We start from the raw sequence: 22,858 nt of genomic DNA on the forward strand, positions 1-22,858 counted from the left end.
AGCTGAAGACTTTGACTAAGTCAAGAGCCATAGTTTTCCATGCCTCCTTAGTAAATGCCAGGGTTGAAGAATTCATCGGCACCAGTGCTTCTGATCATGTTCTTTGTGTTTTAAGGCAAGTTTAGCTCAAACAGTCCATACAGCATGTCAGATTATGGTCTGTATTTGAGAGACTGTTAATTTTAGTGTCTTTGATCCTTTGGACGGGGAGTGAGACAAAATACCAACAACGAAGGCAAGGAAAAATCAGATGGTCATTCGTCAGTCCTCATTCACTTCACTAATGGTGAGAATGACAGCTCCTCCCATCCCCAAAGCCAATTTTAGGATGGTGGAATTTGAGTTTTGATTTTCCCTGAATGCACATGTGAACTGTGACACCTCTGAATCAGGAAATTGCTTAGGGTTCGAGATATGCACGTCATTCCGGCTCCTGATTTCCATTAGGGCTACTCACTACTAGCACACAAGTAGGCGAGAGAAAAACCAAGCACCAGAGAATGTGTACTAAAAGAGTTATTGGTGACTCAGAGTTTTCCTCAGACACAGACTGTCAACAAAAAGGAACATAAAAAGCTTCATTATTTAAAACTCCTGCAGTTCTCATTGTGTACCAACTCAAAAGTCTATAAATTTGCCTGTCTCACTTTCAATTGATGCCTAAGCATTTCATTATTAGTAGAAGTTAATAGCTAGTAGGGTTAATAGGGCCAGGGAAAGTCAAAAGCCAAAATGCGCATGACCTAAGCAATCAGTTTAATGACAAAACCATACATATTTCTAGAAGTGTTTTTGCTTATTAAGATAACACTTCCCATAAGCATTTATGGTTTGCAATCTTGAGATCGTTTCACAGACAAGAACACAGACACAAGACAAAAAAAACCAAATATAGCTCACAAGGGAAAAAAAAGCACAACTAACCACCAAAAGCTGAAAAGAAAATGCCACACACATTACACCAGTGCGCAAACGCACACACACACACACACACACACACACACCAAAGAAAACAAAGAACAAAAGAGTTTAATTCATGACATGCGTCGCACAGGGAATCCCAGTCGTTGGCAAATACCTTCAGCACGGTCATGGACATTTTCATCAGGGATACGTTCAATCTGAGTCTCTACAGACTCATCCCAAATGGGTCTGATGTCAAAGATGTCTTCAGGAACTGACTGCTGATTCTCACTGGATGGCACATTTTCAATAACTGAAACTTCTAGGGCACTACTGCTTTCATCATCTGAAACTAATTCTTGTTCTCTCTCTGACTGCGTGAGTCTTTCCACTAATTTAGACGCTTCATCACTAATTTCTTCAAAAAACTCTATGGAGTTTTTGTAAAGATCAAAAAAATTGTCCTTACTCTCTTTTGTGGGACTAAAAGCACTGCGGGAGCCTGTAGCACTTCTGCTTTTAACTGGCAATCGTGAAGAAAATACCTTCGATCTTGTTGGTGTTGCCTCATCTGAGTCTAGCTCAAACTTCATCTCACTCTCCCTCTCCCTGGCCTCTGCCTCTGCCTCAGCATAACTTCTAGCTTTGATGGAACGTTTGGTCTTTGTGTCCACGGGACTAGTGGCATCAGATTCCGATTTACTGCGGCTGTCTGGCTTTGCGGGGACTGCACTCGTCACATCGAGCACTTTGGGTGACTCTGGCTTGCGGACGGACGTGTCCGCGTGTGAGTGTTGTGGTTCAGCTTTTGGGAAAGCGGATTTCACAGGAATTTTAGACTTTGGTTTTGCTTGGTCATCTTTTCCTTCACACTGCGAACTGTCCAGGAAGTCATCTGGGAAAAGGCTCTCATTTTCTGATTGTTGCAAGGATTGCAATGCGGCAGCAGCTGTTCTTACAGGGATTTTGGATTTGCTTTCACAAGAAGGCACACTCTCCATTAGAGCAGTGGGGATTTCAATCACAGATCTCTGTTCCTCTGGGGAAGAGTCTGGGGACTCCTCACCCTGTTCAGAACTAACCAATCGAGTGACTTTAGAAAAATCTAATTCATCTTCTACCGCACACTGCTCGGGAGGGATGGGGCAAGGCACCTGACTGCTATCAACTGTGTCAGTCTCCATTCTGGAGAGGGGCTCAGCTTCAGAGGCAGCAATTTCTTTCTTTGGTGATTTTGAAGAAGCTGAAATACCCATTTTAATTGGAATTCTGGATTTAAGATCTGCTTTTGCAGTGCCTGTGCTGGCACCTTCACCCATCATTTCTTCAGATCTATCACTAGACTCAGGTGATGGGGGTGAATATCTCAATGCATCTTGTTCTTGTACATCTGACTCCTCTGACTCTGACGGTGCAAATGGGTCCACTGACCCCTTCAGCTTTGAAGATTCCACCTCTGCTGCTTCTTTCACTTCTTCACATAAAGAAACTTCTTCCTGAGGCTCCTGCCCCACCTGGAAGAAGTGAAAGCTTTCATCTGGATAGTTTCTTTTGGTCATGTCAATGGCTCCACTTCTAGTCATCTCAAACAACTTGCCTTCCTGAAAAAGAAAAGGATTTTGTTCACTGAGTGGTGTCCCTTCTTCGGTGGGTGTCCTGGCTGGTGTCGTGTCAGGGGTTGTGCCTTGGGATCGCCTGTCTACCATCAACCCAAATATCTTCTGTTCCTCTTCTTTCACCCGAGCTTCAAAAGCTTCATCGTCTTCACGCATTTCACTCCACATGTCAGAATCCACATCGGTTCTGGTGATGACAACCTGACCCACAAATTTCTCTGTTTCATCTCTTATATCTTCAAGGGCAGATTCAGATATTTTTGTTGATTCTGAGGTTGGAGACCCTTGTGATATTGTCTGAAATCCATCCTCTGGTTTGGGCTCTATTTCCATATACACTTCCTCTGAAGAGCAATATTCACTGCCCATGTCTCTGCTAAGTAGAACTTCACCAGTCTGATCTTTCTCTTCTGCAATAGAACAGGTTTCCCTAGATAGCAGACTTCTACCAGATCCTACTTCACTTTCAGTGTCAATGAAGAAATGTCCAGAAGACACATTTTCGTAAGGGCTCACTATATACGGAGCACTACCGTCAGCAGCATCTGCTGCACAGCTGTCGAGTTCCCCTGTATCAGTGGTTAGGGATGAATACTCTGGCAAGGGCTCCTCAGCATGAGCAGCCCTGTGAGATGTCTCACAACCTGTATCTGTTTTTCCCAAATCCCTTGCCGAAGCAGAATGGTCAGTGGTGTAACCTTCGGCCAGTTTGCCATCGCATGGGACAGAGTACTCGGTGGTACTGTGTCCATGAGAAAGACCATCTGCCTCTTCTGTCACAGCTTCCATAGAAATGAGATCACTGCGTGGTAACAGGGCCGCGGGCTCGACACCTTTGTCAGTAGCATCACACTGCCCCATTGTTAGTGAAGACTCAGTGTGAACCTCTTCTTGACAACTGCCACCAACAGAGTGACAGGGAGTACACCCAGATCGTGTGACCGGGCTGTCGGGACTGACCATCTCACAGTCACCTGTACCATCACAACATTTGGATTCTGCACTTTCTGCTGACGCACAACCATTGGAAGGACAAGTGCCCATGGAAGGCTTACAGCTGCGCCCAAGGATAAGCAGCTCCTCTTTGTCACCTTTGCCTGGTGCTTTAACCTCACCTATCCCGACAGAGCATGGCTGGGAATCAATGGGTTGGAAACCTGCTTCGTCAGGGCTAGAGCTGGAGTCAATACTAGGTGGTAATGGTGAGGGTGGCTGTACTCGGATCACAGGCTCCATTAAGAGGCCAGAGTCAGCTTCTTTCTTGAGCCGAGTCAATTCTGGCTCGCTTTCTGAAGAGGAAGAATTCTTTCTAGATTCAGCAGCAGGTGTCACCACCGTGGGTATGCCTTTTTCTACTACAGTAGTCTGCTCTGATGCTTCAGTCTCTCGTGAGGCTTCTGAATTGGCAACCACAGAAGATTCATCTTGTTTACAACTCCTTTTATAATCTCTCTTCTGTTTTGCTTCTTGCTCCAATTCATCAAACATTTTTATTTTGGTCACCATTTTAAACATCTCTTCTTCAGGGGTGAATCTCTTCTTTGGTTCACTTTCCGATTCGTCCTCTGGTTCTTCGTTGACTTCAGGGATGGTGGCTGACTTTGGTATGTCTGCCATTTTAGGTGTGATTTCATAGCTAATTTCTTCTGAACTAGGAGTTTCGGGGGAAACAGGGCTTTTCCCTGAACTCTCCATGAGGGATGTTTGCTCCAGACTGTCATCATCGGCACTTCCCTCAGGGTCACGGAGAATCCTGGAACGCACCGATGCCAGCTCTGGGCAGGTTTCTGCTTTGCTATGAGCAGACGGAAGAGGACCCTGCCCCAAAATACAAGCCTTCACTGTTGGTTCTACAGGGCTGCTTTCAAGGGAATCGCGGCAGGGGGACTCTTTCATAGGACTGGGCTCCAAAGAGTCGGGCGTTTTGTGTGATGAGTTATCTTCTAGCACTGGGCTTGCTTCCAGGGAGTCTTTATGACTTATAGTCAAAGAGTCATCTGCAACTGGGCTAAAGCCTTCACTATCATGGCTAGCAAGTGCAAGTTCCAATTTCTGGGGACTTCTAACTGTAAGACGGCGTTCACAGGCTACATCTTTTTCTTTCTCTAAAGCAGTGTCATGTGTTTCAGGAGACTTAGTGAAATGTGCAGTGGTTCTGGATTCTTTATCCCTGCTAATATCTTTCACAATGGAAGCTGAGCTACTTTCTTTAAGTTTATCAGCCTCTTCTTCAGAGGCTGGAGGTACATGCTCTTCTGATAAATGGTCAGAATGAGACTCACAAGTCCCAGTAACAGCATCTAGCTGCCTCTCGGTAATACCTTTTTCATCTTCCTTTGAGGAGACTTCCTTCGTAGAACACGTTTCTGCTGTTGTGTGTACTTGAGCTGCTCCTTTAGCGTCTTCAATTTGCCCATCAGTTTTCTTTGGTGAGAATGACAGGCTCTCTGGGCTCGTTTCGGGAGTCTCTGCCAGACCCTCATGCTTGTAACTTTCCTCTGAGCTGATCTGAGGGGTTCCATCAAGTAGGCTGCCTGGAGAGTCAGTCACACCTTCATGTTTAAGGCTCTCTGAGCTCCCATCGAGAGCAGCACTTTGCAGAGAAAGAGCAGGAAGGAATCCATCTTTCCCATACTCTGTGGGAAAAGCAGCACCAAAAGGACTGGTCAGTACTTGCTCCAAGTTAACCTCTCCCTCCTCTGTCACTGAGAGATGTCGGAACTGTTGGTATTTGTCATTATCCTCCAGTTCTTCTTTAATGACATCAGAAAAGTCTGTTGAGGTTTTCCTGTCAGGGCTGATCTGGAAGTCAAGATCCCCCTGATCATCAGAAGTCCTGCCTTTCCCAGTCGCCATTTCTTTGGCACTTTCAGCAATCATTACCGGAGGGAGAGTTTGGGTTGGCTTTTTGCTGCTCTGCTCTTTTACTTGGTCTTTGCCACTAGCTTTTTTGGCAGTTTCGATGGTGGAAACTTGAGTTTTTCCTTTCTTTGATTGTGGCTCTTTCTCTGCTTTTGACACCAAGCTTGGTTTGTCCTTCTGTTTGTCTGTCTTGAGATTTGACACTCGCTTAGTTTCACTCTGCAAAGGAATTGTTTTCTTGCGGGGAGTTTCCTTCTCAGGGGCCTGTTGCTTCTGCTTGACAGATTTGTGTTCAAAGAGTCCGGAAATATTCTTGGACGGGTCTTGCCCTGACTGGAAGGCTTTCATTAGTTCCCGAACTGACATGGTCTCTTCAAGTCTCTCTGTCTTAGAAGAAGGTGAGACAGGTGGCTGGGCTTTTTGTGCTACTGGCTTTTTGACTTGCACTGATTTTTTAGGCGCCTTTTCGGCAGGGCCTTCTTTTGCCTGAACTCTGACAGGCAGTTTTGAGCGTACTTTTTGCTCATCTTCCACTCGTTTCTGAAGAGCTTTCACTTTATCCTTTATTGAGCCAATGGGAGTTTCCTCAATAACAGGGGACACAGCTTTGGGCTCCAGAGTGCCTGTCACCTTTAGGCCAGGCTCCCCAGCCGGTGCCTCATCTGCAGTGAGCTTAGGCAGTCTCAGTTTCTCTCCGCTGCTGTGTACCTTGCCTTCCTTCGGCTTTGGCTTTTCTCGTAGTTTTGGCCTAAGGGGCTTTTTAACTTCCGAGGCTGCCTTCTGTTGCTCCTGCGAGGTTGGTTTCCCAGTTTTGGGAGATTCTTTTCCTTTTTTTTCAGAATCCCTACTTACTGCTACAGCTTTGATTTTCTCTTCTACTACCTCCTTTTGTAAGGCCTGTGGCTGTCCCTCATGAAGAGAAACGTCTGTTTTCAAATCCTCTGCTAGGTAATCCACTGCTCCTGTCATGTCTGGCTCCCCTTTTTTTGTTGTCCCTTTGTCTACCCCGACTTCTCCGTGGCTTGGCTCTGTGACTTCTGATGGAGCATTTCTCCTGGCCTCTTCAATTTCTTCATCACTGACAATGATCCATTCTTCTTCTAGGGGTTCTTGTCTGGAAAGGGACTTCTGCAAAACATGTTCTTCTCTGGTGTAGGATCCGCCTCTCAGAATTTCATTTACTTTTTCTAAGTCCTCTTTCACTCTTTCAACTATTTCAAAAGGTTCTCCTGGCTCCTCTTCAGCGGACTTTTCAAGATCTTTCACCTTAATGGAGCCTGATTTATCAGAAGGGTCACTTGTCAGGATGGCAGTCATTTTGATCAGATCTTGTTTCATCTCAGAAACTTCAGACAACAGGTCTGGACTGGCTAGTACAGGGACTTCATTAACCAGATGGCTTTTCAGGACAGATGTTTCTGTAGATTCTGTCTCGTCATCTTTGATGCGAATGAAAAACATTGAAAGTAAAATGGAAATCAAAAATAGAGATTGGAAAATGTAATCAGGACTGAAAATGACAGTCTTTGGCTGTAGTGGTGGGAAGGTCAACAAAATGGGCTGGGAATGGTGGATCCACAAGATCTGAGGGTACAAGAGCAAAGCAAAGCTAACAGGGGGTGGGAAAAAAAACTGAAAAGGAAAATGGCAGGAAATAACTTGCTTCACTTTATCTCTAGAGCACAACCACACATACAGTATCAAAGCTGGAACAAACCAAACCAGGACACCACTAAAAAAAACCCAAAACAACAACAACAAAATTTCAAATCAAAACCAGAAGAAACACAGTGAAGTTACACAAAGAGAGGCATCTCAAGATTGTTCAGATGTTACAGATCAATGTTCAAATAAAAAGAAAAACAAGAAAAAAAGGGGAAAGCATTAGAACTGATTCAAAGTCGATTTCCTCTAAGAGAAAGCCAGTGTTAGCAAACTGTCAGAATAACATTGGGTTAACAGTTTTGTTTTTCTTAATGACCAAAATAAAAAGCAAAAAGTAATTCTGCAGTAATCTAAAATAGGATCAAATATGTGGAGATCTGAATCAGCTGCAAACCGGCATTTCATCTAAGGGGATTTCACACCTACACAATGAAACAAACAGGCTTTTGTTTTAAGAGGCATGGTCCTTTCCTTGGAACATCCTCATTGACAACTAATGAACTGACTGAGGAAAGAGAAGACAGAGAAGAAAAGGAGAGATAATAAGAAAAAACTGTGAATCAACTTAGAAGTGATTTCAGAGTTTTAAAAAATGTAATGTATGGCAACCCAAAGTCACAGACAGTCACACTAGACACATACGTACAATTCATGTAAGGCAAGTTATTTCCATGCAAAGCAAAGGTGTTGCAAATGCTGCTGGGTATGTAGCTTCGGTTATAAACAAGAGCTCTAAAAATTATTCATATAAATTAAAGGTACATGAAAATACTGTAAACATACTGTGGTGAAATATTTGTCTAATCTGGCAATCAATATACAGGAAGGTGGCTGCAGATAATTCCCATTATGCCATAACTGCCTGTTGGTAGTATTTCATTTCAGCAAGGACTAGCAGAAAATGGATATTGAACAGTACAAAACACTGGAGAACTGAAGCAAGTTACAAACAGAACACAATACTTAGGAATCACAGATGGACATTTTCCCTTTAAAGGTAGCATGTCACATGGAACTGCACATTTCAGCACCCCAGTGAAAGTCAAAGAACTAATGCAAATAAAGAGACCTTAAGCAACACATAATTAGCTGTCTTTATTTGTAAAAAAGATCCATTTTGCTACGCTGTTCTCCTGAGTGTAACGAACGTTAAATATTTGTGCTGCACATTAATTAGAGCCAGATTGCTGCAGGGTATTGTGGTGCTGAAAATGTGGTCTTTTGGTGCTGCTGCTTTACAATGAATGGTCTGGTGCATGCTGAAATGCCAGCCAGTAATTTTGTAAATTTGTAATATGTACTTTCATAAATATCAAATATATGACTCTTTCACTGGCCAATAATTGAGTTAATCAGCCTGAAGCAATGCAACTCCAGTGGGAAATAAATTGCAAGTGCTATCCAGACAGTGTGTGGCTGGAGCAGGAACACTCCCTGGCAGAGTGGGCAGTGAGGAAGTGGCAGGAGGACAATGCAAGACACTGCACTTTAACTGCAGAGGAGGCGAGATGTTGCACTCCAAACTGGAAACAAGGCAGATGTCATGCTTTTCCTGAACAGATCCAATAAATGGCTGCATTTGGAAGCAGCTCTCATTAGAGACACTTCTCTGTGTGTTGAGATTCATTTGATTTGCCTCTCCCATAAAGGAGATACTTGTGAACCCCTCGCCCATGGTCTCTCATGGTCACAGCCTGATTGGGCATGTACAGAGGGTGTTTGTGCTGTGCCAAGCCGTCAGGTCAGATTTCCAGCCATATTTCACCACAGTAAAGGATGGGGCAAGGGAGGGAGGGTTAAACAGGCTGATTCCTTTGGACAGTATCACTTTTTGGCATGGCTGTATTCCATGAGATTAACAAAATAGATTGGAGTCCTCATTAGGTTTTCATTAAAAGTGATACTGTCATTTGTCTCAAATATGAGGCAAGAATGTGTGTCAACAAACGGAGAAAACAAAAAAAAACGGAGGGATGAGCATTCATACAAGCAAAATAGCAATAGCAGGTTCACTAGGGATGTCAAAGGAAAGTAAAGGCTTAGATGAACGGTTTTTAACTGTATTACTTGTTAATGTACATGTTAATTGTATTGAATTGGATAGCTGCTGAGATATTAAATTGGTTTTCATTATGTATTTAAAGTATTGATGTTACTAGCAATAGCAGTTAAAACTTAGCTTTTTCATGCTTATCTTTACTCTTAACATCTCTCATACAAATTGCATTATAACATTCTCAAAGAAAAAAAAAAATCTTACTTTTTTCTGAAGTCATATCAACCTGGAAGAGGAAAAATCAGGAGATTTAAAACTTCAAATACAATTGCCATACAGAAGCCACAGGTGAAATGCTAGTTGTATAGAGATGCATGGACTTAAATGGAACCAAGAATGCATTTAAAATAACAATAAAAGCAGTAAAATAACAGTCAAAATAACGGTAAAAGTTAATTTATTTAGGGTCTCTAGTACCAAGAAAATGGTTACTTCACTATAGTTATGGTCAACAGTAGATGCAAAATGTTGCAGTGTATTTTCTTTAAATGCTCTTAGCAATCATAGAGGACCTAAACTTTTGCATTACCAGGAGTGTGGTTACATTGCTCTTAATTTATTTCTTTCTGTCTAAAGCAAAATAGTGAAGGCATTTGGTCCATCTGGAAGGCAATCAGGAGGTTTCATGCATTGTGTTTCCTTGGACACATTCATTCTGAGAGCATGAACTGCATTTTTGCCTCTGTGCTCAGTGATGATGAAATGCAGGTGCACCAATGATGGCAGAACTGCCCAAGGCATGACATGGGGCTGGATGCCACTAATGGCTATTGATACCTTTAATGGAAGCTGTGATGGCCCTCACAGGCCTCTTTTTTGATTTTTCAGAGTTATGTGGGTACATCAAAAAACCTATACAATTTTTCTGTTATTCAAAAGATAACACAGTCTTTGTCAAAAAAGAATTGAACAGAACACAATCTCAGACCATGAAAATTGAAGAAGCAAATTTTTGAGGTAGCTTTGTAATTTCAGTTTATTTCAGTTCTGCTAGCATTTGTCCACACCAGTACATGTTGTTTAAATTTGGCTCTGGAAAAATTTGCAAACTCAGAAGTAGCATTAAAGCTTTAATTTACTATACAAACTTGTGGTAGGAATAGGACAACTGTGAAGAATGCAAATCAGCTGTGCAGTACTGCTGGTACAAGATATCACACATGGTAAAACCCCCAAGGTTTTAGTAAGTGCTGAAAAGGTTTACAGAGGGTTTTAGTAAGTGCTGAAAAGGTTTACAGAGTTCAAACTATTCTTTATAAAGATAAATACAATATGCTGTCTCAGTCAAGATGTTAGAAACCCTTGCCTTTCCATGAGCTGACACTGAACAGAAGGAAATCCCTGGCCATACGTGTGTGTTCATACATGCCTGGCAATCCTTTAGGCTCACATAATTACATCTCACAGCCAGCAGTGTGTGTAACAGATCTGTAATAGCCTGAATTCCTCTGATGCATACATTGTCCTAAATTGCCTACCCTGCATCCCTAACATGTCCTAGCTTCCCTCACTTTCAGTTCTTCCAGATCAGTCCAGATTTATGTCAGCATACTAATTAATATTATTAACATATAAATTAATGAAGTCAACAAAAATAGTTTAAAAAGGTTATAGCCATCAATGAGCTTGTCTTTTTGTGCTTTAGTTTCCTATAAAAATAGAAGTAATATTTACCATAGGAGTGGCAAATATTTTTGTAATGATAATAGAGAACTGCAAGCCATGCCACAGAGCTGCTGAATCTGTTGTGCAGTGCATGGGAAAGATGTCCATCATATTTGGGGAGCTGGCTAATCTCACAGTGTTCCCAACAGCTGAACACCATCAAAATGTGAGGGCGCTTTTCTAACATTCCTCATCCGTGTAGGGGTCAGAGCTTAAGGAACATCTCTAAGCGCCAGACCGGGCTGGGAGCTCAGGGGGGAGCTGATACAATTTAGTTAGTGCTAAAGATGAACATTCTAAAGCTTTACTTGTTACTTCTGGGTTAACACTGATTTTGTACTGGATGTCCATCACCCAGCTCAGTAAAGTGTAATATCCATCTACTGGATGTTATAAATGGAGAAGACTGGCCATCTTAACATAGGCAAAATTCGAGTCTGCCCATTCCCAAAGTGAGTCTGTGCAAGGCCCTCTTTGCAGTGTCTGTAGCACTGAGCTAAGGTCAGTTCTGAGTTGTGCCTGTTGGTTGTGTTTGAGCAACGTGTGTAGGCAAGAACATGCTGATTTAGCAACATTACCTCTTCTGGTTCTGGATCTGAATCTGATTCCTTTTGGTCCCAAAGCACCATGCAAAAAGAGAAAGGGGAAACAGAGCAGGCAAAAGGCAATTTTTTTTCAGAAGAGAATAGGAAAAAGTAACTTCCCACAACATTTAACAGAAAAGAGGAAAATGCAGCACATTTCTGCAGTTGATTTCTTATGACAAAAAGCAGCAAAACTGAACTGTCAATTTAAACACAAAAGGCTATAGAACCGAGCAAAATACAAACTGAAAAGTTAGATGTCTAGTGATCCTTTTTTGTACCAAAACTTTAATGTATGCATGCTTTTTTACCTATAAATTAGCATATATAAACATTTAAAATATTCAAGAACTATTACCATTTCAAGTCACAAAAATTTTGAGATGCTTTGCTTAAAAATTATGCTAAAATGCTATAATAAAGATTTACTATATTCTAAAAACGCTGAGAAGAAAATGATCATCATTTTGGGCAAATACATCTCTAAAAGGCATGCAGCTTCTAATCCAACCAGGAAAGGAAAAAACCCCTAGTGTTTTCAGAGAATAAACATAAACTGACACTTTCTAAGGAAACAAGCATTTAGTCTCTGAGGGCACTCCCACTCATCTCTTCTGAGACCTCAGGAAATACCTGATGATGTCTCCCAACACTGGCATTAGGAGTACCAAATTCAAGACAACAAAAACCCTTGCATGGAATTTTTGCCTTTTTCAAGCCCCTGCCCACAAAGCTTTAACCTTGTTTTGCCCTCATCCTCATTTCTTGTTTGCATGATAATGCTGATGTCTGCAGCTGGGTATAATTTCACAGTACCTTTGTGTAAATGGGTAAAGTGATGTTTAAATTACATATGGCTTGATGAACGAGGCCTCTGGTAGATTTTGGCTCCTTCATGAACGATAATCGTCCGCAGGGCTCTTGAGTGCTATCTCGGACCTGGCACAGGAAAAAGAAACACATTTAACCTGCTGCTCTGCTGTGTGACCTACTTGTGTTTCCCAAAAACTGTTCAGCAGGAGGGATCAGATGGGGAGAAAAAGTCCACTGAGGCAAAAATAATGTGTTTTCACTTTTTTTCCCCTGTTGTTTGTAAAAGTACATACGGATGTGTTTGTGTATTCAATATATATTGAATGTTGTTGGTGGAAAATTCAACAGGGTGAGCAATCTGCAAAGCCAAAGGAAGGCAGTGGCACAGATAAAGGTGTAAATTAAAATAAGCTTACAAAATAATGCTGGTAAGGAGGGAGAAAGTTTAAAATTTGTCTAGCAGCACATAGCAAAAACAACACAGTGACAGAGTGGGTTGATTTTCTCCACTTACTGGAAGTTTCCATTCATAAATCATTTCTCTATGAGTGTTATTTATATAACAGTAATAGTTTTCTTCTTTGTAGTGGGAATTCCTGGGTAGAAGGAAAAGTCTGTGGAAGAGGTTTCCAGTGCTCTCTAATCTACCTCTCAGAAGAGGTGGTGATGGTGCCTCAGTGACAGCAGCCCTTCTGACCACAGTGGGTTAATACATTACTTAATTTGAGAGGAATGAAGGGTTTTTACTTTGGCTTTTATTTTACAAATTTTCCTACTCATAAAAAAAGTTTTTTAAGCGGAATAGTACAGGGATAAAATTAGGTTCCAGTTGCGAATTTATATAAATTAAGTAGTTTGGCTTTCCTTTGTTCACAAAAAATATGGTCAAGTGATAACTTGAAATATCCAAACAGGAGCCAGCAACATTACCTTAACAAACAGAGGAAGTCTATTTTCTTTGAAGGCAAAGAAACTGAATATATGGTGCTGCCCACTCTTTGTGAGTGGCACTAGATTGCCAAAGCAGTCAACGTAGATAGGTTTTCCTTCTAACACCTGTTGGAAAGGAAAAAAAGGAAACAGTTAATTAATCCTTGGGAGGTGATTGGGATTGCTTCTTGCTCTACAACAGTACAAATCAGTTCCTGGAATTGTTGGGACTTGTCAGCATTTACAAAATTTGTTATGTACAGTGACCTAGAATGTGTGGAAACATATCGGATTATTAAATTCCAAAGAGACCAGATTGCTAATTTAGTAACAATAGTGCAGTACTTTAAATGACAACAGTATATTACTCAGTGTCATAAATCCAGGGAAACTTTTAAATCTAGATTTTAATTTTGATTTTTGATTGATTCAAATTTTCGCATACTTTGCTAACCTGGCCTCATCACCACAGTCAAATAATTATTCTCTTCAGCCGTCAGAACTCAGAGTGTGTGCCTACTGAGTCCATTTATTTCAGCTGGATATGCAGAGGCCTAAGAGCTTTTGAAAGGCAGACTTCAGGTAAATATCTCTCTGAAATCTCTCTATAATGGCACTGCTTGTATCTTCAGATTGCTGTTGTTATGGCCCCTCCACATGGTTGAATATCAGATCAGCAGTTTGGGAAATGTTCCATTCAAACTGCAAATCGATTTGTGGCTCATCCTTACTTCCCAGAAATTCAGCCTTGTCTTTCAGTTTGATAAGCTCATTTTATCTTGCTGATCTGCACAAGAGATACCTGTCAGAGCTTCAGGAACAGCGAGGACAGTTCTTTTAAAGGTGGGATTCTCATGGAAAAGAGACAGAACTAAGCAGAATGTGCCACGTAAGTTAAAGCACCTTCAATTTGTCATCCCTTCTAAGGAAGCTGACAGAGTCAGAAAAACTGCATGTAGCAGGCAGTTTACTGAATTCCACATAGGAAAGCTTTTGCCTGCTCAGCAACAGATTTAATGTAATTTTATTTTCATAAAGCAGAATATTATTCAAACCTGCTACTTGAACTTCTTGGTATGTGAATGTGCTGACAAACAGTGATCCCTGCCAGCTGCCTTTCTGGTTAGTGATGTGCATTGATGGGGTTGCTGGAAGTCAGGATTTAGACACCATTTTTGGCTCCATCCCTCTCCCTTTAGCCCTGTGGGCTGAGTTTGTCTTTGCCCTCTGGGAATAGGGTTTCCTCCCTACTTTTTCCTTACACCTGACAAAAGTCCAAGTTTCCATCTTATCACGGCTGTTGATACTGCATTGTGACAGTACTTGTTGACAGATTATTTTTCAGTCCTTGTGGCAGATAGAAGGTGGAAAATATTAGTTCAAAAGCAGACAGTAGAAAATGGAGAAAACTTAAAGTCTTGTACAGTACCTCTACATCCCTGCTTCTGGCAACTTCAGCAAAGTTTTCTTGTTGTTCTAGAGTTTTATCAACCTTGTCATCTGTCATGCAGAAACATCTTAACCGTGCTTCAATGGGATCATGAGATTTGGCAAACACCACGAATTTGGCCATGTAGGGGACACAGATAATTTCTCTGTATACTTGGGAAGCAAAAGTAACAGATTCTTGTGTCTGACGACAGTCTATCAACCAAAATCTGTAAAAGAAAATGAAGAGTTGCGCCATCAGCAGAGAAGGTTTTAAGAAAGGAAATTCTGTGTTTTCCCATCCCAGCAGCACTAGCTGGCAACCAGAGCAATGGGAGATAACAAGTCAGAGGAGTAAAAAAAGAATTGTCACTTTTGGTTTTTGTCTCCCACCCAACTTAAAGGAAATAGCAGCCAATTCCTTACATACAACAGCAAAACCTGAGGTCTTTAGGTGAACATAAATTACTTTGTCCACTGTGCAAAGCTGCATGCAAAATCAGAAACTTTTCCTATGTGAATTTAGTCACCAAGCATTTTCCAAGGAGTAACATGTCCTGCCTTCTTTCCCAGCTACCACTTGAGTTTCTCTGGAGCTGATGCCATTTCTATTCAATAAAATCCACTGTGTGGGTGGAAAGCTCAAGTTTCCCAGCTGGCGGATGAAGGCGGAAGTCAGGAGGGGTCAGAGACAGCTCAAAAGCTGCTCTGATCTGTAGGGATGTTATTCCTCACGGTGGATTACGCGGCATTAGAACCCCAAAGCACACCTTTGGAGTGTGGCTGTTCTGCACTTACTCATCTGCAGCTGAATAGCAGCAAATTCCATGCTGTGCTCATCTTAAGAATGCTTAACAAAGACACTGCCCAAAACCCCAGGCTGCTGACACTCGCAAGGGAAAGCACGTGTGCTACAGAAAGGCTCTGCACACTGATCCTTTCCTTTTCCTGTGTGGGAGAACTATGCTGTGCTGGGCTACAATTGGAGAGGCCACATCCTCTGAGAAACCACCAGATGCCTCAGTGATTTGCTGTCAAACACCAGGGGCTAAAAGGCCCCAACAGATATTAAGTCTTTTAAAAGCTGCAGCTCAGGAAATGGAAAATAAACATTGTGCCTCCAAGTCTTCAGTGTAATTCACGTGGCAAGTATATCTCATTCTCAAGCTCATCTTGGACAGAATTAATTTTATGAACGGTAAAATTGTTGTCCATCATTAATGCTTAACTAGACGTAAAAAAATTTCTGTGAGCAGCAAAGAATCAGAAATCAGATGAAAAATCTCCTTTTTAAACTGCACCAGCATTTCAAATCATGTTTGGGGCAAAGTAGATACTTGAACATTCATTTGGATTAAAAAGAAGAGGCAGAACCCATTAAAATCTCTACATGGAACCCTGCCTGTATCACAGAACATGAACAACAGTAATCAATTTTCCTGTCATAATCAGGATTAAGAAAGATCTACTAGAAATATGAATTGTAAGACTATACAGTGTCTGGCTATCACATGTAGTCCCCTGCTGTTGGGGACTTCACAGTTTTAGGGATTTGGACCTCTGAAACTCTGCGTCTTGTTTCCACAGGTGGTTTTTAAATCAGCGTTTAATTCCTGCCTTTGCACAGACCTCTGCAGCAGCAGCAGCATTGAGCAGAATGCACTGTAAAATCCCCCTCTTGTGGCTACTGCTGCTACAGTGGAAAGCTCAGTTACACCCAACAGAACTGTGCATCAGCAAACAGCAGGGGGAAACAGCCCGTTCTGAACTGAGAAAGGATAAAAAAACTAATACTGTATTTTACCTAATGTTAATCTGGAGGTTGGAGTGCATTTTAACACTGAATACACTATTTCAATAAGTAACAAACCTAATTAACAGCAATAACTGCCCCAGATACTGAATGTTTGCATTGAATTTCATGAGCAAGTTATCCATGAATTTTTTCAACTGTTTGCTGGAATACACAGCCTAAATATTTTCCAGGTCACAGATTGCATCTCCTGTTACAGAGGAGGAGATTTTGGGGCATTTCTGTGATATGCATCATGAACACAAACTAAAATACATACCTACATTCATTTATATTACTCTTTTTTTTTAAATGAAAATCTGTTTTCAGTAAGAGAGCAGTTAAATCTCATTACAAGAACAGATGTATGGAAGAGAGGCTTCTAGACCCCAGTTTGGCACACCTAAAGTCCCTTTCTGCCTGACTTCTCAGTTTTGGATATTCCAGAAGTAATATCTCTTACAAGATGTATGTGTGAGGTACCCAAATAAGGGATTTCTGTTTACATGGAAATTTGAGTAATAATCAATCTCTCTGTTCATTCTACTCTCCAAACCAAAATCATGTAACAAAAATATTTGTGGAACAAAGGCATGTATTTGAGAGTATTCCTGTAAAAGTCCTGTTTGGTTGTGTAGGTACCTGGCAGACACATTTGTCGTGAAGGAAACACATTCATTAACAAAGGTCAGTGGTGTTGTCCCAGTGATGTCTTCCCATTGGGCAGGAGTAGTTCCTCCTGAAATGATAGAGGTTTGAAAATAAAATCAAAACCATGCACATCTGCAGCTTTTTTGCTTCTAAGAAATTCTTTACAGTTTTTAATTGCTGTGAAAAAAGTAATAATCCCAGATATACTTTCTCCTTGGATCTAGAGTCTTCCACTAATGCTAGCAGGACTGGATAGGCTTACCCTGAAAATACCAAGTATCCAAATGATTTTTAAGTGCTGAGCCCTGTAGCACAGCATTAAATTAAACACTTGCAGCTCATTTCTGTCTCTTAAGGGAGACTGAAGGAGATGCTAATCCCTTGGGAGCCACGGCAAGTCAAATGTCAAACTCCAGTATTTTCCTCCTAAGTAAACTGCAACAGTAAGCCTGCACTACTCTTACTTTGCCAGGCAGAGGTATGTTGGTTCTCAAGAAGCAAACTGTAAGGAAAATGCAAAAAAATCACCAAACCCCAAGTCTGTGATTATATTACACATGTCTTGTTAGTGCAAACAACAACTGTTATTTCTGGTATAAAGGAATTGTTTGGAAAGTAGCATATTTTCACAGCTTCTCGCCCCATCCAGCTTCCCCTGGGTGTAATCAGTTCAGCCTTTGCAGCCCCAGGGCCTGACAGTTTCAGGAAGATCAAGGAGGGCTCCAGGACTGGCATCCCACCTGTTATGCTGCACAGTAACCTCAGCGTGGGTGTGTCGCCTCCGTAGCCATTCATGAGCCCCTCGCTGGAGGCCTTGGGCACGGGAATTGTCATCGTGATGGGCTTGTGGAACTTCCTTCTCCTGGGCTCCAGCGTGACTATGGGACTGAAGGTAGCCTTGTTGCCCAAAATCTTCTTGGTAAGTTCAGTGTGCATAGGTTGTGCCTTTCCAAAGCAACAGGAGATAACAGAACAGTTACTTGAAAACAGTTTAATGATGCGTAGAGAACTGGGTCTGTATATTGCCCACAAACCCCTCACCTTTTCAAATAGCACAATTTCCTATGAAAATCTGCAGACAGAAGAACTGACAGCCAGTGAGAAGGGGAGACTTCACTTTTTTAACTTTCCCATGCCTGCCTCTTCTTCCGATCTCTTTTCTTGTTGCTTATCAGATTTTTACAGCATTAATTTAAATTCACTTAACCACTAGCAAATGATAACCTGGTTACTCCGGCTGGTTTATGGTGCTATTCAGCTAGTCCCAGGATTTAAACAACCACAGTTTCCTGGAAGAAGTAAATCATGGAAGCATGCAGCAGCAGGACAGGATGGAGATAGAGGAAAGACTTCCCTCTCTGTGGGAAGTGAATTGTTATACTGGTTCATTCACACTGAAAATCTGTACATTTAATAATAGTTTAGCATGTTTAATTATTGCAGCACTTTGTACTTCTCTGATGCTTTTCATAACAAGTATTTAGGAAATTCTATGACCTGACACTAATATCAGCATAATCACCAAAATTTCTTCCCAAAGTTATATAGACAGTTAATAGACAAGACTCTGAACTAACTGGAAAACCCAAAGCTTTACCACTTGCTTTGATTCTGCATGGAATTTTTTCTTTTATTACTTTTACTGTAAGTGTTGTAGGTAACGCACAACACGACACGCTGGATATGCTGGTTGTCCATTCAGAAAAGGTGATTTGTCACCAAAAATAAAACCAAAACTCTGTGCATGCTTCAGTGTACCTGTAGGCCAACGCGAATTCGCTTGGTGAGCGCCCCTTCTGGGAAGACAGCCTGCACCTGTGGGACCACGGTGCTGCTGAGCACACCTCCCTCGGGCCCGATGAGGTTGCTGTCCTGCTTGATGCGGGACACCACTGCAAAGTACTGGGGGAAATCCCGCGTGATGATGCGGCAGATTCGCTTCTTCTCAAGCTCCTCTGGAGTGTCAAGCACTGAGGGCACAAGAGCAGAATTTCACAAAAACAATACAGCCACCTTCAAAATGCACGCAAGCTTTTCACAGTTTTGGGCAACTTAGGCAAAGTATTTTGTCTAGAAATAATGGGAAAAGGAAACATGCCCCTGTGTTCAGCTAAACCAGAGCAATCAAGAAAGAACAGACAGACAGATGAAGGCAGCAAACAGAAGACATTGGCAACACCTCCAAAATCATCAGCCAAACAAGCATAGGGATTGGTTCCAGCCCCTTCTCTCTCACCTATGTCCTGAAGTAGCATCAATGAAACAAAACTTCAAAACACTATCAAAATATGAGTGCAGTTTTAATGCTGTGAGTTGTCTTGTTTACTTTGGGATTTGTGAAGTTTTTTGCAAAAAACCCAAAACAAATTAATAACAACTTTTGCAGCTCCTAGACAGCCCAAGGCCATTCTGTTCTCTCAAAAAACAAGAGTACCCATGACTGACATTTCCTCCCACACATGGAGCTGCTCTGAAAGGATCAGTATGATAATTGCCTTGTTTTGGAAAGTTGTTTGCTGTGGAAGCTTTTTGTTTAACACTATGAGAAGGAACAGGAGAAAACATAAGTCTGGAGTCTATTGTCAGCTTCATGAAGGGAGATATCCTGCCCCACTGCTTCAGTAAGGGAAGTGAGCACCATGGTAAAAGCTGCTACACCCAGGGTACAGAAGGAACACAGGAGCAGGGTAAGGAACCAAGTGCCACTGGATACCTTCATCCATCCCATTCAGGATTTCATTCAGTTCATCCTCAGTGTATTCACAGAAATGCTCCTTCCAGCTGTCCCCGTTCTCGCTGCGCAGGATCACCAGCTCTCTCTCCTTGCCACGCAGGGCAGCAAAATGGGGAATCTCCACAATCACGGGCCTGGCACAGCAACACAGCGCATTAAATGCACACGGGAGAGAGGAAAAACAGGATTAACAGCAACTCTATTCAGTCTGCTACAAAGTGACCTGGAATTCTACCTATTTAGCTGGAATACTTTGGCAAAATCCTAAACTAGTAGGTCACTAACACAGACTAGATTGTTACAGGGACCCAGTAAGTGCTGAAGGACAGATGAGAAAGTGCATTCACCTCTTTCCACAGTGTGAATGAGATTTGGTAAGATAATAGTGCTTATCTGGAAATTTGGTGATTGTTTTTGCAAATCCATCAAAAACTCATGCTCATTTTATTTGTCACTACTGTCTGGGTTAACCTGTGCAACTTCATTTCAAAGAGAATCTACTGTAATGTATAGGAACAGTGGGACAAATTCTGATCTCACTTATACTGGTGCAAATCAGAATAATTTCATTGTAATTCAGAGGCAATTGTGTCCTGTGCCAATTTCACTTTGTAATTCTATATATTCCAATGAATTTATTCCTGATTCACACCCTGGGAGAGATATAGGAAGTCTGAGGAAATTGATTGGGTTACTATTGCAGTATAAGAGATAAGAATTTGCCTTGTTGCCTTACAAGTCAACATCTGCACCAGCATATGCACTCACATATATATATATATATATACACACACATATACAACACATATGTGTACATATAATATATCTGTATTGAGATATACATATACATACATACTCTTAGAAATAAGAGAGAATATATAAAGATATTTGTAGATACACTTCTCTAATTAGACGACTCACACAGGTTACCAGGTATGTAGTAAATGCCATGTGTTCTATCACACTGGTGGTATCCAACATAAAATTTATTGATTGATCAGTCCTTGATATAAAAAAAAGAGTTTAAAATTTACAGTAGATTCTTTTTTTTTTTTTTTGTGGTCCCAATCCAGGTTGCTTTGCTACAGACATCAAGCACAGAACTAGGAAGATTTCATGCCAAAACAAAAATGAAGGCCACAGTACTTGAAGAAAAAGATACAAACATACCACCAAAACAAAACCACAAACCACAAAGGTTGGAAAATGGTCCACTAAGGGTTAAGTGTACAAAATTTCAAATGATAGAAAGGGACAATATCATGGGCATAATGACATAAAAAAATCATATTGCAGAAGGAGGAGAAGAATGGGGAGGTCAGCATCCATCAATTTGTTTCAAGTCTCTCCTACCCAAGGAATTTGGTCCCAGGAGGCCCCAGCTGAAGGATTCGGCTGACCAAGCTTTCTCCCTCATTAAGTGGGGGAGGAGCCGTAGGCAGATGAAGTTTACTGAGTACATCCAAAGCAGCAGTGAAAGAAAGAACATAAATAAACTTTATGTATTTTTTGTGCCAGAACGCCAGTGCCACTGTCTGGTCCACAGAGTGGAATTAGGCTGTACACTGAATAAGGTTCTGTCCTAGCCACGGTAATTTGGTGACCCAAATCAGAAAATCAGATTTGTTAATTTAGGATCTTTTCTTTCTCATGGGGGTTTTGGCCGTGTACTCAATGAGAGCAGGATCTGGACCTTAGAATGCACCCCTGCAAACAGTACAGTGAATTTTTGATCTCACTGCCAGCACAACACCTTGGAAAAGGCTTCCAGGAAGGGCACAAAGATCTGAGAATGAGTAAACTACACTACATGCCTGTCTTGCAGGGGAGACACTCTCATCAGATAGGAAAACCATTAAAAAAGAATGGGAGACATACTTAAAATCCATTTGTGTGTGACAAAGGTAATGGGAAGACTGAATGTGACAGCACAGTATTTCTTCTGCTTTTTAGATTTCTTTCTCCTTCTTTTTAGAAATGACCAAGATGTGAAAAGAATAAGTGGTAGCACTAACAAAGATGGTAACTCTGATGACTGCCTGTTATAAATGGATTTTAAAGCAACTGAGTTGTTTCCAAATGGATTTAAACTATTGGTGTGTCCAGCCACTTTTTTTATAGGTTCTGAATGAAGTTTTCTACTGCATTAGAAGGGGTTCCTTCAGTCATCCACTTTTGGATGTCACAGTTGATAGGGCAGAATAGCTGGTGAAACAAATTTTCAAAAGTGCAGAAAACTGCCGCTTTCAGCCAAATACTGCTAAAGTGAGCTCAGCAGCAGACACAAATCTGATCTTTCTATGGGCTTTTCAGGGTGGGAAGGAAGAAATGGCCAAGAAAATCCAGAGTTGTCCTACTGTTTAATCTAGCAATTTCAACACCAGAAAAATCAACAGCACCGTGCTTCCGTTATAGTCCAAATTTCTGATACCACAACACAAGACAAAAATAAACTCCTGGACCTTGTATTGTGTAGGTAGCAGGCTTCACATTTGGGGGTTAGATCAGCACAGTGCTATTAATTTTTTAAGTATAGCATGAGCTGCCATTTTTGGCTGCAAAAGTCTTTTCCCACTCTAATATCACAACACTGAGAAACAAATATATCCAAGGAAGCACATTAACCATGTTTGAAATACCTGTGTTGAAGAAAAAAGGTGTAAAAGCTTTGAGACTCATTCCCTGCCAGCTGCCCTGCATTTCACACAACTGCTCTGTTTGTTACCATGTGCTACAGAGATCCTGTCCAGCTCAGCTTTGCCAAAGGAACCATTTCAGTGCAAGACAAACACACAAAGAGGCTGAAGGTTTCCCTTCGGGCCACGCGGCCCCCCTTACCCAAGGAACTGAGCCCCAGAGGGTCCCACTTCGATGAGGCGGCTGGCCAGCCCTTCTCCCTCCACCATGGGCGGCATGGTGGCCAGCCTGTGGCGCTTCACCAGGCGGCACGTCACGCGCGTCGGCGCCGTGCACTTGCGCGGGGGGATGATGATGCGCAGCCCGTTGTGCCGGCAGCCCCGCATGGCGCCGCCGCGAGCGTCCACCATGAAACTCACCAGGAAGCTGCAAAATCAGGGCAGACAGTGAGACGCAGAGCACACCACCGGCTCCCTCGGTTACGTCCCACATACGTACAAACGTATGTTAATAGAGCTCTTG

At 41.8% G+C, this 22,858-nt stretch overlaps 1 protein-coding gene across 28 annotated transcripts in view; it reads right to left on the reverse strand.

The window, feature by feature from the left end:
• ANK2 (ankyrin 2) overlaps positions 1-22,858 on the reverse strand; it is a 273,624-nt gene that overhangs the window by 13,868 nt on the left and 236,898 nt on the right. For 13 of the 28 annotated variants that reach the window (XM_054292269.1, XM_054292302.1, XM_054292311.1 and 10 more), the window contains 12 exons: positions 22,538-22,762; positions 21,053-21,151; positions 19,679-19,833; positions 18,724-18,935; positions 17,706-17,910; positions 16,957-17,053; positions 14,524-14,752; positions 13,095-13,220; positions 12,168-12,290; positions 11,346-11,375; positions 9,307-9,328; positions 1,079-6,820 (listed from right to left, as the gene is read on the reverse strand). In XM_054292269.1, the coding sequence (XP_054148244.1) occupies positions 1,079-6,820; positions 9,307-9,328; positions 11,346-11,375; positions 12,168-12,290; positions 13,095-13,220; positions 14,524-14,752; positions 16,957-17,053; positions 17,706-17,910; positions 18,724-18,935; positions 19,679-19,833; positions 21,053-21,151; positions 22,538-22,762 (7,265 nt within the window). The remainder of the gene's footprint in view (positions 1-1,078; positions 6,821-9,306; positions 9,329-11,345; positions 11,376-12,167; positions 12,291-13,094; positions 13,221-14,523; positions 14,753-16,956; positions 17,054-17,705; positions 17,911-18,723; positions 18,936-19,678; positions 19,834-21,052; positions 21,152-22,537; positions 22,763-22,858) is intronic. The other 15 variants (XM_054292385.1, XM_054292441.1, XM_054292389.1 and 12 more) reach the window with 4 other exon arrangements.

The sequence above is a fragment of the Melozone crissalis genome, unplaced genomic scaffold (genome assembly GCF_028551555.1).
Source record: "Melozone crissalis strain CALT ecotype California unplaced genomic scaffold, PUWL_Pcris_2 ptg000006l_1, whole genome shotgun sequence".
Classification (NCBI taxonomy): domain Eukaryota; kingdom Metazoa; phylum Chordata; class Aves; order Passeriformes; family Passerellidae; genus Melozone; species Melozone crissalis.